The 15283-nt window shown below is 39.2% G+C and overlaps 1 protein-coding gene across 6 annotated transcripts in view; it reads left to right on the top strand.

Moving 5' to 3' along the window:
* mcf2la (mcf.2 cell line derived transforming sequence-like a) overlaps positions 1 to 15283 on the top strand; it is a 49724-nt gene that overhangs the window by 25838 nt on the left and 8603 nt on the right. For 5 of the 6 annotated variants that reach the window (XM_086148171.1, XM_086148173.1, XM_086148172.1 and 2 more), the window contains 20 exons: positions 386 to 500; positions 2243 to 2333; positions 9022 to 9135; positions 9229 to 9345; positions 9544 to 9693; positions 9878 to 10002; positions 10091 to 10205; positions 10295 to 10414; positions 11018 to 11209; positions 11312 to 11503; positions 11601 to 11754; positions 11926 to 11978; positions 12070 to 12149; positions 12635 to 12701; positions 13096 to 13211; positions 13331 to 13400; positions 13940 to 14032; positions 14288 to 14380; positions 14468 to 14593; positions 15140 to 15283. The exon at positions 15140 to 15283 is cut by the window's right edge and continues 78 nt beyond it. In XM_086148171.1, coding sequence (XP_086004297.1) covers positions 386 to 500; positions 2243 to 2333; positions 9022 to 9135; positions 9229 to 9345; positions 9544 to 9693; positions 9878 to 10002; positions 10091 to 10205; positions 10295 to 10414; positions 11018 to 11209; positions 11312 to 11503; positions 11601 to 11754; positions 11926 to 11978; positions 12070 to 12149; positions 12635 to 12701; positions 13096 to 13211; positions 13331 to 13400; positions 13940 to 14032; positions 14288 to 14380; positions 14468 to 14593; positions 15140 to 15283 — 2327 coding nt within the window. Of the gene's footprint in view, positions 1 to 385; positions 501 to 1312; positions 1560 to 2242; positions 2334 to 9021; positions 9136 to 9228; positions 9346 to 9543; positions 9694 to 9877; positions 10003 to 10090; positions 10206 to 10294; positions 10415 to 11017; positions 11210 to 11311; positions 11504 to 11600; positions 11755 to 11925; positions 11979 to 12069; positions 12150 to 12634; positions 12702 to 13095; positions 13212 to 13330; positions 13401 to 13939; positions 14033 to 14287; positions 14381 to 14467; positions 14594 to 15139 lie in introns of those variants that run through there. The other variant, XM_086148174.1, reaches the window with a different exon arrangement.

The raw sequence follows: 15283 nt of genomic DNA, 5'->3' as shown, positions 1-15283 counted from the left end.
TTTGTGTGTCTTAATCATGGATCAAAATGTGCAAAAATAACTCTTGCTGTGTGTATGTGCCTGATTTCTTGCCTTAATACAAAACAGATAAACTTTTCAGCATCCATCTCAGTAAGAATTTTCTTCTGTTAAAGACAGTAACATCGTATTTCAATATTTACTGCACTGACTGAACACTTCGCTTTGTCCTTGGCTCAGTGGATAATTATTGTTGCCTGTAATATTCCCGTAATATCCCGTTACATTTTAAAAAAGCATCATGCCATATCCTCAGACCGTTAAGAACTTGTAAAAATGTTCATGCTGCATTCACTGCAAAAAAAAGGATCTTCTTTGTATCGTTTGAACATTTTGCTGCTCTTCAATCTCACCTCTGTCTCCCTAGGCGGCCGCGGCATCAATGGTAGCCCTGTCATCATATTCCCTGAATTCCCAGCTTTCAGTGAGCTCAAGGAAGAAGAACTCCAAAATGTTCTTAGCTACCTCACCAGTGTACCCAGGTTTGTGGTCTGACACACACACGCACCCACACACACAAACGCACGCACACAAACCCATGCACACAGACAGACACGCACTGAAATTCAATTTGAGGTGATGTACCATTTGGTATCTACAGATGGCAGCATAACACCAAAGGCTACTGGGAGACTGAAGCCACAAAGGACATAAAGAAAATGATTTTTGATAGGATATATGCAAAAAGAGGAGAGAAGTGGATTTTTGGATGTAAAATATAACAGATAAAAAAAGGACTCTCAGAAAAAAGAAAATTTCAACCCTCTAATCTTCAACTTAAAGAAGCATTCGGGATGTCACTTACTGTGTATATTCTACACTTTTAATTACATTTAAATATTATACTACAACTGGTTTACTCTTTGACCTGATCTTTTTGTTTCACTAATGAGCAGTTTATCCCGTCACACACATGAGCACATGTGCTGGCCTAGTGAATCTAATATATATATATATATATATATATATATATATATATATTGATATATTGTATGTAGTATAATATATATAGTATATGTTTATATTATATGCGTGTCATGGCGGCCTTTCAGTGCATCCTTTTTATGCAGGTATCACCTTTCATAGTCATCCCCCTAGACTGAGTCCCCTCCCTCACCAGTCTTTTTTTTCCTCTCAGCATCCAGTCGCTCTGTAATCTGCACTCTGATTGGCTGCGGGTGAACAGCAAGATGCAGAAATGGCGTCTCATTGGTTATTGATAGAAAGCGGGTGGTGGATGAGCAGAGGGGGAAGAAAAAGGAGGAGGGAGATGCTCTTTAAGGATGTGAACCGTCACCTCTCTCGATCTGCAAACAGTAATACAGAGATGGAGGCATTAAATACTGACTACATGGAATAAGAGAATGAAGGAATACTGGATTATATCTTGATCATCACAATGGACTATTAAGGATTTTTTATCTTTTTATTCTCAGCCTGGAATAGCAAGAATTTTCCCATTTCTCCCGGTTGCATTCATGTGGCGTGAATATTTTCTCTGTAGAGATGGACTGAAGATTTGCTCGTGCTGCATTCATTTGGTATTTTAGCATCTTGCTAATTTGTGTGTGTGTGTGTGTGTGTGTGTGTGTGTGTGTGTCAGTACCCATTTACATTTGGCTATTAATTACACTCAGAATTGATTTCATATATTTTTCCTTTCGCTAGTGTGTTTGAATGTAATAATGCATTTCATTTCATTCTGCCAGACCTTTAACAGAAATGCGGCATTTAGTCAGACAGACAGACAAACACACACACATACACACACACACGCACACAAAAGCAAACATTAGTGTAATGAAGCTGCTACATATGGTGCTGGCTATGGGATGAATGGAAAGCTTTTCAGTTCCACATGCAGACAGCACACACACATAAACGCAGAGCCAAGGTTGCCATGGTAATTGCAAAGGGTCTCTCATAATCTTCACTGATGAAAAATGTTGACTGCAAACAAGAGTTTAAAGGCCAACAATAATAATACACAGCAAATATAGATTTTTCCAATCAGTCAGCTTGACGATGGACAATCGGGTGATGATTGTCATAATTTCATCAATACTGGGTAGCTCGCTCTAAGATCAATTCTTTTTGAGAGTTTTTGAGAACAATGGCACAAAAAAGTGTTTTCAAGTAAATATGATGGTCTGGAATTGTTAATGCTATTCATTAACCCCCTACATGCACACATATAAAGTTGTTACTTGTTACTCTCTTTCAGTGTTGCTGCATCAGGAGTGGGTTTTATCCTGGTCATTGACAGACGATTGGACCGATGGGCCGCTGTCAGGGCTACCCTGCTCCGAATTGCAGTAAGTGTGTGCACTGAATTGCAGTAAGTGTGTGCATGTGTGTGTGGAGAGAGTAAACCGCCACGTGCGCACCAGATAAGGCTGTTAATGTGCATAATTTGAGCCTCTGATCTCTGCCAAAAACCTTGTCTTTTTCAGGTGTTCCTTAACAAGGGTCACAAACCCTGTTCGTGGTGTTCGGATAAAGGCCCCAAAATTATTTTATATGTATATATTAAATTGCAGTTACTTACCTTTGCAAATTCTTTAAATAACATGATTTTAGAAATTATTTTTATTCCACAGTTGAAGGGGTCCCTCTTGTATTAGAAAAAAAGCAATGTTTGCTCTACCAGGAACTTATCCACAGATATCAGCAAAAAAATACATAGAAACTAATATTACAAATTTTTGGAGCACAATTTAGCAACAATGTAACCCTAAAAGATAGCTAAATAGTGTGATTTCATGATATCAAGTTAAAATGTAGCAAGGCATGCCAATCTTTGTACACTTCAGCTGCCCAAGGAATGGGAGTAACAGGAGTCTCTTGCAGTTTTATTTTTGGAGTTGCAACCTGAAACATATGAGCCCCCCTGCTGTAAATTTGTGTGTTTTGCTGTGTGCTCACGTGGATCCATGGATGAGCTACATCTGCAGGTGTAGTCTTTGTCTGCATGGGTGAATTATTTTCAGTTTAAAGCAATGGCAGTTTTTTAGATTCTCTATCTTGTACAAACAGGTACATTTTAAGTTTTGGTTTAGTTTGCATTTGTTCACTGTATATATAGAGACATGCACAGGCAGTTTGACTGCCTTGTTTATAATGTTTGAGAACTGCAGAGTGAACCTGGTGGAGGTTCACTGTGGAGAGGTTCGCTCTCTCAAAAATAGAAGTTATACATTGGAGTTGGCGTTGGAGTCCTGCAACCTGTGAGCATAGTGTCTGTGTGTGAGTGATGAGATTCCCTGCTGTCAGTGCTGAAATGGGAAATTGAAACTGCGCAAGATCTTACTCTCATTCTGCAGTATATAACAGGAGTGTATGTGCACGCCATTAGCCCACTAACCTACTTTTGGAAAAGTGATAAACTTTCACTTCTATCTAAAAATGAAGATTTGAAGTGGGAGAACGTGAGTGAACATCACAAAGAGGCAGAGATCCAGGGATATGACTGAAAAGGGAATCAGTGAGGAGGCAAGAGGAAATATGAAATGGAGTCAGAAGACAGACAGCCAAGAGAAGCAGAGCTGTAGAGGAGTCTATTTATCCAACAGACTCATGAATTCAACTCGCTCTGCCCTCTGAGGGCCTGCAAATATTTAAAAAGAATACATGTTTTTAAAAAATGTGCAGGGAGGCGAAGTTTCAATCAAGTATTAGTCTTGACATCTTTCTCTGTGTTACATGTTTAAAAAAATGAAAGGTTAGACTCTTCAATACTTTGACTATGATTGAGGAGTAAAAATCAAATTGACCAGGGAGCAAAGATACCCTGTCAACAAAATAAATCATAAAGTTCATATGTTTTAGTAAGCACAGTGTCCTTTGCTGTTGTTTTACAACTTTTTTATGGATATGTATGTTTATCCATCACGCGTTTTTTTGATTTCTTTTATTTATTTACTTTATCTTTTTACTGTTTCTTTTTTTGTTGTACTATTTCTGTCATTCATCACAAAACCATCTCTAACAGTATGCAGATGAAGATTCACCACACCCCGCACATCTGTTGTTCAGATGCTCATTCTGTACTACACAGTTTAGCTTGTTAGGTGTATGCAGACGTATGCTAATATATGGTAATTGGACACTTATTATAATAAAGCCTAATGGGTTTGCCATGCTTTTTCTAAGAAAGTAACCCCACTGTGGCAGTTAAGCATTATGAGAGCCCTTGTCTTGGTTACTGAGCTCTGCCAAACCAGTTTGGTGAAGCACACCAGCATGCACAGTCCAGCAATCAAGACAACAAAAACAATGGTTCCTTTTGTTTCTGCATCTAGGATCTGCTTTAGTAGGTCAAAGAAGCAAAAGCAAATCAAAATGCGCAAAAACGAAATCAAAAAATGGCTTAAACAATGTATTGGTAATATTCAGATATATATGTTGTTCCTGAGTGGATATGTATGGCATTTTACAATATTTTACTGTGCCCATATTTAAAAAAAAAGGATGTATCATCTAATTCATTGGACAAGCTTGTGAGTACATTGATAATGTCTACCTTTCTTGTCCTATTGTTTGTCATTTAAACACAAGCAGGTTTTCTGTAAAGAAATATTTGAAAAAGCAAAGTTTATATATAGTCTTGCAAAACAACACTTCAAGAGCGTGACAAAATGTTACATCCTGTAAGATGATTTGCTGCATATGACCATTCCCAAACTAAAGTACAACCAGTATCTGTGTATACATTGACTGGTTTGATCGAATTGTCTCTACATCAAAGCAACATTTCAGTATTCTCAGCTTTTATACTTGGTTGGTTTTAAGTCAGCAGTAGCATATTTCATAAATGTAATATCCTGTTCTGTTGGCTGCAGAATATTCATATTTTTCATGTTTGGAAAAGGACCACTTTAGGGACATCATTAAAATGAAACTCACAAATATCTACAGTTCATCATTATTCATTCAAAATACTTGCAAATATCCATGTCCAAGTCTTTTGCCAGTGGAACTCTCCCTTGGTTTTGTCCCTAATATATTTAATATTATAAATAGATAATACAAATACACACAGAGATAAAGCGGCTCAGCGATATTATCAGCAATATAAGTGATTTTATTTTAAGGCTGCAAAGAAGTTCAACAGATTTTCCAGAACTTCCCATGTGACCTTCAAGTACTTAGGGGGTTGTAATTTAGTTTGCAGGCCTTTTTTTCCTCATACTAAGTGGGCTTATATCTCAAAATGACAGCAGTTGTGGTTCATTGCAGTTACCAGACCCAGCATGCAGGAAGGAGGAGGTGTTGGTCACTACTGTGCCAACAAAGCACTGTTCCATGATCTTCTACTAGATTCTCAGTTTATAAACCTTTCTTTTTCTGAAATGATACCAAAAGTGGATATTCAACAGATAGGGTGGTGCATTAAAGATTTAGCTTTATTTTTCTGTGCCAGGTGATGTGGAAAAATATCACTGTATACTAAAGTAAAACTTTCATATTGATTAATTTCATAATATCTGCTTCACACAATGTGACATTATACCCGCATTTCGGATCTTTTTTGATTCTACTATTACGAACATAGTAGGCATATGATTAGGACTTGCGGAATTCCTAATCGTGCAGGATAAGTGGAAGAAGATGGAGGGATGGATGGAATTCCAAATCAATCAAGGAACAATATACTGATATGTTTTTTTCATATATAGGTCTTCAGTGATTTCACATTATTTGCATTTTTTTTAATCCCATGTGTTCTCCTACCAGTTTGGCCTTCTTGTTGTTATTGTTTACTGTATTTTAACTTTTTAATGCTTATAATCCCATAATTTTGAGATGTTAAATGTGACTAATTTTCCATCAGTATTGTCAATTCATCCAATACACTTGTTTTTTTTGTCATGATTTTGAACAGTTGAACAGTCACCTAAATATAGTAAGGAATAAAGCAGATTATCAAGATTTTATTCAGACAATGATCCATGTCTGGAGGAAGGCAACATTTAATTCATAGTCTCAATTCTTTTCATGCTTAAGGCATATGAGCAGGTGGTGTGTGAGGGGCTTTTCTCCTCGTCGGCCCCTGGTGGGAAGTGCACTCATTGGGAATGCCTGCCTTGTCCACTAGCCAATGACACTCTTAATGGAGAATGTCCTTCATCTTCTACGGATATACTGTGCTCATCAAGGCCATTCAAGGTCGTTTGCTGCCATTTGTTGGGCTTCCTCCTCAGGCAATAAAAAAATGAGGACTGGGCAGTATTGTAGATAAAAGCCTGAGATCAGTGTGATGCACAGATTGATCTCACAGTCTACAGATGGTGCAGACATATATTGTTCTTTTGGATTCATTTTTGCTGTGAATAAAATGAGATTGAGCCTTGACCTCTGACAGTCCTTTTTAGAAAGAAATCAATTGCATGTTCAGAAAATAACATTATGATGGGATATTGTTTCTAAGTCATTTTTTATGACAGAAGAAGGAGACGATAACACTTGTTTGATCTAAAAAATCCAAAAGGGCCTATGTAGTATTTCATTTCTTTTAGTAGACTCAATTAATGATGAAAAAATTGACTGGACATGATAAGGTCTCTTATTATTCCAGTTTCTGTGTTTTTGGCGTGAACCTTCCACTGTCTGTGGTCTACATGCAGATTTGTGTATTAAGACAAGGTGCTGCCAATCTTTGGTGCTAGATGTGATGACCATGCAGTCACTCAAGCAAACAAGAATACTGCTGCAGGTTTGAGAGCTAGACAACCTGAACAGGCGAATAATCCTTGGAACAAATTATATATTTTTCAAGAGACCTACTTAAATAAGGTTTGAGCGAATGCTGCATTTCTCGGGATTCAAAGCAAGTCTCTTTATCCCAATTGGGACATTTGTAATGTTCAGAGGCAAAAGCACCAGGAGATAGACGGGGTTTGAACATGTGTCGAGAGATGGATTAATATGGTGGCCATCCAATCCCCAAGAGAACAGTCTGGATGTCATTAAAGGACGTGGCTAAAGTGGCTGTTCCCTGCTCCCTCCCGGAAAGAATATAAATCAACTGAAAATATATTCAAATTCTTATCATTTATTTATGTGCTCCTTTCATGTTTTGAGAAGTGTGTGTCTGCAAGCAAGTGTGTATCAAGGGATGTGTATGCATGCCTGTCAGTGGACGCGGTGTGTGTATTGTCATGTAAATAGAATCAGACCTTGCAGAACAGATTGAATTTAATAGATTCCCATTACGGAAATTTTGGGCGACATGTCCGTAGGAGATCAATGTTGGGCTATAAATAAATAAGTTGAATTTTGTGGTGAAATGAAATCATGCACATATAATTCATAGACTTTATAGGCATAAATTATAAATGTATTTCTGTTAAATATTTGCTGGCAAGTAAAATTTAAACCGTGTCTGTTTTTGCATGCTGTGCAGTAAAAAAAAAAATTAGTACTATGTGTTTAAGCTGGATGGACATCAGCTAAGATGATGCTCTATCTCTCCCTCTCTCTCACACACACACACACTCCACTTTCTATATCAGCACTCCTTACATTCCGTCATGCACTCTCTTTCCAGCTCTCTCTTTTCCCAGGAGAGTGGTTTCCATGGCAACCCTATGCAGTCATTTCATGACTACAGTGTGTGTGTGTATGTGTGTGCACAAGCTCTCTGTTTGCGCAGGTCTTCTCCTTGGCTGAATCAGAGGCATATACCACATTTCCATGGTTATTAAATGCTGTTAGCGATTGTTTTTTTCAGGATGTTCTGGTGGACTGTGACATTACATCATAGAGGCTAGCGCCCTTGTGTAGAAAATGAATACAGCAACAGCCGATCAGATTCTAAAATTAAAAATCCTTCTTTTTGGGAATTGAGCCCTTTCGCATTCTCGATTTGATAGTCAGCTGAGCAGATGGCTGTCACTCTCGCGACTCATCAAATTTCCCCAATGCTGTCCGTCGGTTGCAGATTTCAAGAGCGAGGCACTGATCTCCCCCTCTGGGTTTGCGTGTGTGCGTGTGTGCGTGTGTGCGTGTGTGCGTGTGTGCGCGTGTGTGTGTGTGTGTGTGTGTGTGTGTGTGTGTGTGTTTGTGTGTGTTTACATGTCACCCTTCATTGCTCAGTGATAATTAACATGGCAGGGCAAGTAACCAAGTGTTCACTATGAATATCTGATAACAAATCAAACCTTTTGGCTGTGTGTCCTCTTGAACGGTCATCTGTGCCTAAAGGGACAGAAGTTGTGGTTCACTGATTTACCTTTGATGCTGTGTTTGTCGGTGGGAGGTGCAACATGGGAGCAGCTGTGAAGAAATATGGACGGTTATGAGATTTTAAATCCCCCCCAGGAACCAGCAAAAGACGAGTTAACACGAGCACATGTGGGCTGAGTCCAGCTTGAGACTTACCCGTCATTTACTAAAATTGCATGTACTTAATTCGTTTCCTCTATTAGAGGTTTTATCTTGCGCATACCTGCAATGGAGCAAGCTATTTTTGAACGGTTTCCTCACATTCAAAGCCACTGTGTAGCATTGTTTCTCTGATTTTTGCTTTCATTTAAAAAAAAAAAACGTTGGTTGGCAACCCTTAAAGGTCGAAATCCAGAATTAGTACATTGGAAAATCTCTTTTTGTTGACTGCGGTTCTTCAGAATCAGTGTTTGTAACCAGTAACAAACACAATTATGGAAGCATAAATTGGTCTGTGAGGTGATTCTTAGAACTCCTATTTAATTGAAGGTTGGGAATTGTAAGAATAGACTCTTATGGTCTCAATTGGTAAGGAAGACGAAAATAAATGTATTTTGTTTTTCTTTTCGGCTGTTCCTTTATTAGATTTTAAAGTAGAATTGAGTTTTCATTATTTCTGACTCTGTAGATACACGTAAATATTTTCACATCTCTTGGGAAAATTAGTTGGGAAAAAGAGTTGATATCACCTTGAAATATTCAGATTCCCTTCGCAGGCACAAGACATTTGGTGTCTTTTTTCCATTCTTATCTTGTCATCCCTCATCTCCCTCACAGGGCTCATTTCCAGAGAACTTAAACTTGGTTTTGGTGTTGCGTCCTACTACTTTACTTCAGCGGACACTGTCAGACTTCCTCTTCAAATTCAACAAGGATGAGTTCAAGATGAAGGTGCCAGTATAACTTGAATATTAGAGTAGAGGTTTACCTATTTCTTCACAAGTGCTTATTAATTTTTTTTTATTTTTTTTTATTATTCCTCAGGTTGTAATGCTGAGTTCGGTGACTGAGCTCCATGCTTACATTGATCCTGGACAGCTGACCACTGAGCTTGGGGGCTCACAGGAATATTGCCATGACAGTTGGATCTCACACCGCACTGTATGTACACACACATACACACAACAAATTGCATATTAGTATGGCATTTCAGTTATTATACAGGAGCATCCTGACATGGCATATGGTATGACAAAACTCACTGCAGATGTGATCTCACCTGTCCAGTTCCATCTGAGGCTTACATAAGGTCTGCGTCATCAGCAATATTTATGGTTTAACCTAAATTTCCCCCTACAGGCTATTGAAGCATTCGCTCTCATGGTGAAGACAACAGCTCAGACACTGCAGGGTTTTGGCACTGAGCTGGCAGAAACAGAATTACCAAACGATGCCGAGGCTACCACCAACCTGCTACACTCACACTCTCTAAAAAAAGACAGAATGAAGGTCAGGGTTCTTCTACTTGTCTTTTCTTTTTTTACATATCTCTGGCTTTTCCACTCCCCTGCTCATCTAAAGTTTTGTAGATATTTTGAGATTTTACGCTGGAATTCTATTATGATGATTGGTGATGATTGGTGGTCAGTCAGGGCTTTGGTGTGTATGAAAATTTGTATAATTCCCTTGATAGGAGGATCTGCAGGTGGCACTTTCACAAGGAGGACGGCTACTGGAATGTATAAATGAGCCCCTGCAGATGGACCCTGAATACAACATGACCCACGATGAACTGGAAAACCTAGCAACTGTACAGAGGTAGAACGAATGGATGCAAACATTAGGATAGGAAGATTTCCTGTATGATACATATGACTCAAAACTCCCTCTTAAACCCCACTCTTAGGCTCCTTGGTCAGCTGGATGAAACCGAAACAGCATTTGACGATTTCTGGGAGCGTCACCGCACCAAACTGGAGCAGTGTCTGCAGCTTCGTCATTTCGAGCAGCACTTCCGTGAAGTGAGTTCGCACGAGTGGCGTAAATGTAGATTCGACTTTATGGCTGATCAGAAAAGCTGATCTCAAAAACAATGTGTGCCTATCCACAGGTGCGAGCTCAGCTTGATGTGACGTCGGAGCGGTTGTCTGGCTTCTCGGAGGTCAGCGTGAGCCCGGCCCATGCTGAACACGTCCTCAAAGAGCTCAGCGGTCATGAGGAGAAAGCCTGCGTAAGGCGCACACAAACACACGCGCTATCTGATCAATATTTTTAACTCTACTTTTAACTCTACTTCCCTTCCTCTACTAAGGAAAGATAATTAGTAAATGCAATAGCCACATGCTAGGATATGAAGAAAAATGGATTGTGTTATTTTAGTTACATGTAAGACATTAATTATCAAAAGCTGTATCTGAATGCAGGCTTTCACCATGGAAACCATCCAATTTTTTTTTTTTATCAATACCTGTGCATGGCTTTAAGAGACTTTACCAAAGGATTTATTGCGTTTCATGTGTCGGTGGGGGCTGAAATACTTCAGTTCTGGTAAAGAAACAAATGTTTTAACACATCTGAAAACATTTACAGACACCGTTTTTAGTCACATGTTGAAAGCTGATTTCTTAATACATTGTTCGTCTTTCTGTCCATCAAGCTTTAAGTAATAAATGCTCCTCTCAGACCAGGAATGGAGGGAAATAACGCTGTCTCCTTTCAGCAACTGACTGATGAGTTTTCCACTGCTGCCTGCTGACTTTGTCTGCATGCTTTATGTACCCCCGCTTTATTTGAATGTATAATCAAAACAAAACCTTTCAATGTATTTCAACAGGGTGTACTGGACTATGGGCTGTCACTAGCCAACGAAGGTGACAGACTGATAGAAAACTCCCACTATGCTGATGACTCCATCAGGCCAAAGTGCAGTGAGCTGAGAGCGGTGTGTGAGGACATCAGTTCCACACTGAGGTGCAAGAAGAGCCTCCTGCTGAGAGCAATGGAGCTCCACCAGGCTCTGGAGAAGGCAAGGATCTTGAAACATGAGCTTGCACAGCATCCGGGCCATATTCAGAAACACTCAGAAGTAGTTTTGGATGTAATCAAGGGAACATTTGTCACCTCTTAGGCATCACGCTGGTGCGAGGAGGGCATCCTGTTGTTGGCCGGCCAACCAGTGGACCGCTGTCAGTCACAGGATGGAGCTGAAGCAGCTCTTCAAGAACTGGAACGATACCTGGACACAGGATCACAGAACACTCTTGTAGACCGTAGTGCCCTCTGCTGCCAGTACGAGGCAGTGCTCACTCCTCAGCTCAGGGTAAGTGAGAGTAATTTTTTTTTTTCTCTCTCAAAATTTGCCTTTTAGTCAAAACATCAGCAGCTGCAACAGTCTTCCTTTTAACATTCTCCATCAGGACCAGGTGGAGCGAGTTTTTCAGAAGCAAAGCTCTCTGCAGGAGATGTTTGAGAAAAGACGCATCAGCCTCAAGAAGCTCGCCGCCAAACAAACCAGACCTGTCCAGCCTGTAGCACCAAGGCCTGAAGTGAAGTCTCCCCAAACCTCTCCCAGTAAGGATGGATTAAAAAATATTACTTGCACATGTGCGGAATATCATTTGCAACAAAATGACCTGAACGTTTCAATGAATGGATTTGCTTCTCATATTTCATCATAATTCCGGAGGAAAGTTTAATTTCAAACCGAACTCATTGAATTATATTTTTTTCACTGTCTACCAGACCAACAAAGGAAGGAAAGAAGATACTCAGCTGATAATGTCATCTGCAAAAAGGTAAATGCAGGCCGTCTTATCAAGCGGACAGTAGTGAATGTAAACGTTAGATATTTATTCCGTGTGTGTGTGTGTGTGTGTGTGTGTCCAGGTGGAGTCCCCCATTCACAATGGGGGTGCCAGACATGCTTCTCTCTCAGAAGAAGAGGAAAACCTGGCAGTGCTTCGGCGGTAAGGAGGATGAGCGTCACCCTGGGAACCATAAATGAGAGAGGAGTCAATGAATAATAATAACTTATCGTATCCTAGCAGACACTCAGGGTTGTTAGACATTGCTATTTAGTTAAAGATTGGAATTCAGGTAAATAAAAATCAATCTGATAATCTGTAACTTCAATGTTTCACACAATACTGCCTAAAGTATTGATTTCTAAGCATTGTTAGTGAACAAAAGTAACATTTGAATTTTCAGTCCAGTGCTGGATGCATGTATCTAACATTAAAGTGAAATCTAATATCAACAGCATATGACACATTGTACCTTCAAGAATGTACTATCTTTGTTTTATCTTGTTTTCAAACATCTGTCTGTTACCCTTGGTTGACTTACTTTGATTACGCAATTGGATTACGTGATTGGATTCCAATACGGCTGTACTTTAAAAAAAAATACAATCGAAATTATTGTTTCGTATGGCTGTGTGTGTGTTTTCTAGGCACGTGATGAATGAACTGCTGGAGACTGAGAGAGCGTATGTGGAGGAGTTGCTGTGTGTGCTGGAGGTAAGCGCTAGAGCTGAGGTCCGGTCTGTTGATGTATATTCAGCATGAACTGGGTCAAGAATCATATTCTGAAAATCGATGGTGCATAAGAGTGTCGACGAAGGGTCTTAACTAATAACTAAATTCTTACCGTAACTATCTAAATAGGACATCCAAATTCCTATGTCATTTCTTGTCATGGATCAGATTATTTCTTGGGGATAGATTTTAGCAGGTAGTGGAATTTTAGGGGAAGATTTGGTCATTTTGAAGTTGTTTCTCAAGGGGCTACTCTTAATCATCTGAGGAACTCATTATTTTTAGTTATCTTTTACTGCCCTACTTAGAGAGATCCTGTTTATATCAGGTTATCACTAGATTGTTGCACTAATGTAAATGTGCTTTCATACTGCAGGGATACGCGGCTGAGATGGACAATCCTGCCATGGCTCACCTCATCCCGAGCACTCTGCTGAGTAAAAAGGACATCCTGTTTGGGAATATGTTTGAAATCTACCAATTTCATAAGAGGTACAGGAAAAAAAAAAATCCAATTTAGTTTTTCATGAAAATATGTACTATTTGTTTAGCCATGTTGCATCTGCCTGTCGGTTTCAGTTTTCAATTATTTGTTTTAATTCTGTTTATAGGACTTTTTTAAAGGAGCTGGAAGCGTACACTGACTGTCCTGAGTTAGTGGGTCGCTGCTTTTTAGAAAGAGTAAGCATCTCTACCTTCTGCTCTTTTATTTCAATTTATCCCTCATAAACGATCCTCACAATTTTTTTTTTCAGAATTAGAATATCTTTATTGCTCCCCCATGGCTGGAAAACTACATTTTATAATTTTCCCATCTTTATTCAAAGCATCAATATATACATCAAAGAGTGTGGACATTTTTGCTTTCTTTGTATAGTAAGACAACACCGCACATGCCCTTCTCTTCTCCCATCTCTCAATTAAGCAAAATTAATAGTATCCTTGGGTGATGTATATCTATCAAAAGTTAAATATTCAGCCCAGCCACTTGAGAATGCTAATTTATCACTCAAAATGATCATTGAAATTATAAAATTTGACCGTCAAGCAATGCATAGCTTTTTAATCTCATTTTACCTTTTCATCAAATTTTTTACTTATACCATTATATTCATACAGCTCTTTTCAGGATATTTTATCGCATAATAAGTATCTCAAAGCTTTGCCACAGCCAAATGTTAAGACAGAAAACGGTGGTCACTATTTTTTTCTGCCTGTAGATGAAGGACCTGCAGATCTATGAGGCATACTGCCAGAACAAACCTCGTTCGGAGAGCTTGTGGAGACAGTGCTCCGACTGTGCCTTCTTCCAGGTCGGCCACTCGCTTCTTTGTGATTGGTGGTCCAGTTTATTTAGTTTCCAAAAAGAATTGCACGTTGGACCACCGGAGTGGAAACCAAAATAGAAACATTTCTGAAGAGAAAGGAAAGCAAGAATAGTTTCTATAACCAACCACAATTTCCTTAAAATGCAGTACAATTTTGTACCTGGCACTCATTACTGTTGCGATATTTTCTTCTTATGTTGCAAGAACAATAAGATATTTTTGTGATCATTTGCAAACCAGGAATGTCAGAAAAAGCTGGAACATAAACTTGGATTGGACTCCTACCTCCTTAAACCTGTCCAGAGAATCACCAAGTACCAGCTGCTGCTGAAAGTGAGTGCTGTCGACTTACCGTCGTCTCGCAGCCGACTTTACGTTCAGCTGTAAAGATGTGAACATTCCCACATGGTGTGTTTGCAGGAGCTGCTGAAGTACAGTAAGGGTTGCGATGGCTGCGATGACCTACAGGAAGCTCTGTCCTCCATTCTCGGGATCCTGAAAGCTGTGAATGACTCGATGCACCTCATTGCCATCACAGGATATGAGGTCAGAGAAATTACATATTGAAGATCAGAGAGAAAAGCCATTTCTTGATATTTATCTTAGCAGTGCAGTTTTGAAGTGAGAGCTGTCTGATTATCACTGCTTTGCATTAGCCATGTTTTATGTTATTGCTGCAATAATGTAAATTATATAAGATGGTGAATTTCCCAAATGTTCAGGGCTAGGCAATATATATAATATCGTTACCTTCTTAAATAATTGCCTATATCATTTTTAGACAAATTATTTTTTTTGCCAAAATCAACTCCTTATTCAACACATGGCTCAGTTTTCAGAAAAACACAAAGAAATGACAGTATTATTATGCGAAGATGACAATATATATTTATGCTATATATTTTATTTTCTACATTTTGTTCATTGAGAAATATGATGTTGATACAAAGAGGAGGGTCGATATTAATTGTTTATTTGAATTCAGGTGGAATTCAACTGCGTTGGATTTTAACAAGGAACTGTCTTTTCTAATGTCTGACATGTTGGTACGAGAAATCCCATCTTAACATATCTCTATCTGTCTCTCATCAGGGTAACCTGTCTGAGTTGGGTCGTCTACTTATGCAAGGCTCATTCAGCGTGTGGACGGAGCACAAAAAAGGCCATGCCAAGGTCAAGGACTTGGCCAGGTTCAAGCCCATGCAGAGACATCTCTTCCTGCACGAGAAGGCCCTG

Source organism: Fistularia commersonii, chromosome 6, assembly GCF_037954325.1.
Source record: "Fistularia commersonii isolate RoL2024-O1a breed Wild chromosome 6, RoL_Fcom_v1.0, whole genome shotgun sequence".
Classification (NCBI taxonomy): domain Eukaryota; kingdom Metazoa; phylum Chordata; class Actinopteri; order Syngnathiformes; family Fistulariidae; genus Fistularia; species Fistularia commersonii.
The sequence above is the reverse complement of the archived record's forward strand: the minus strand, read 5'-3'. Positions and strand labels throughout refer to the sequence as shown.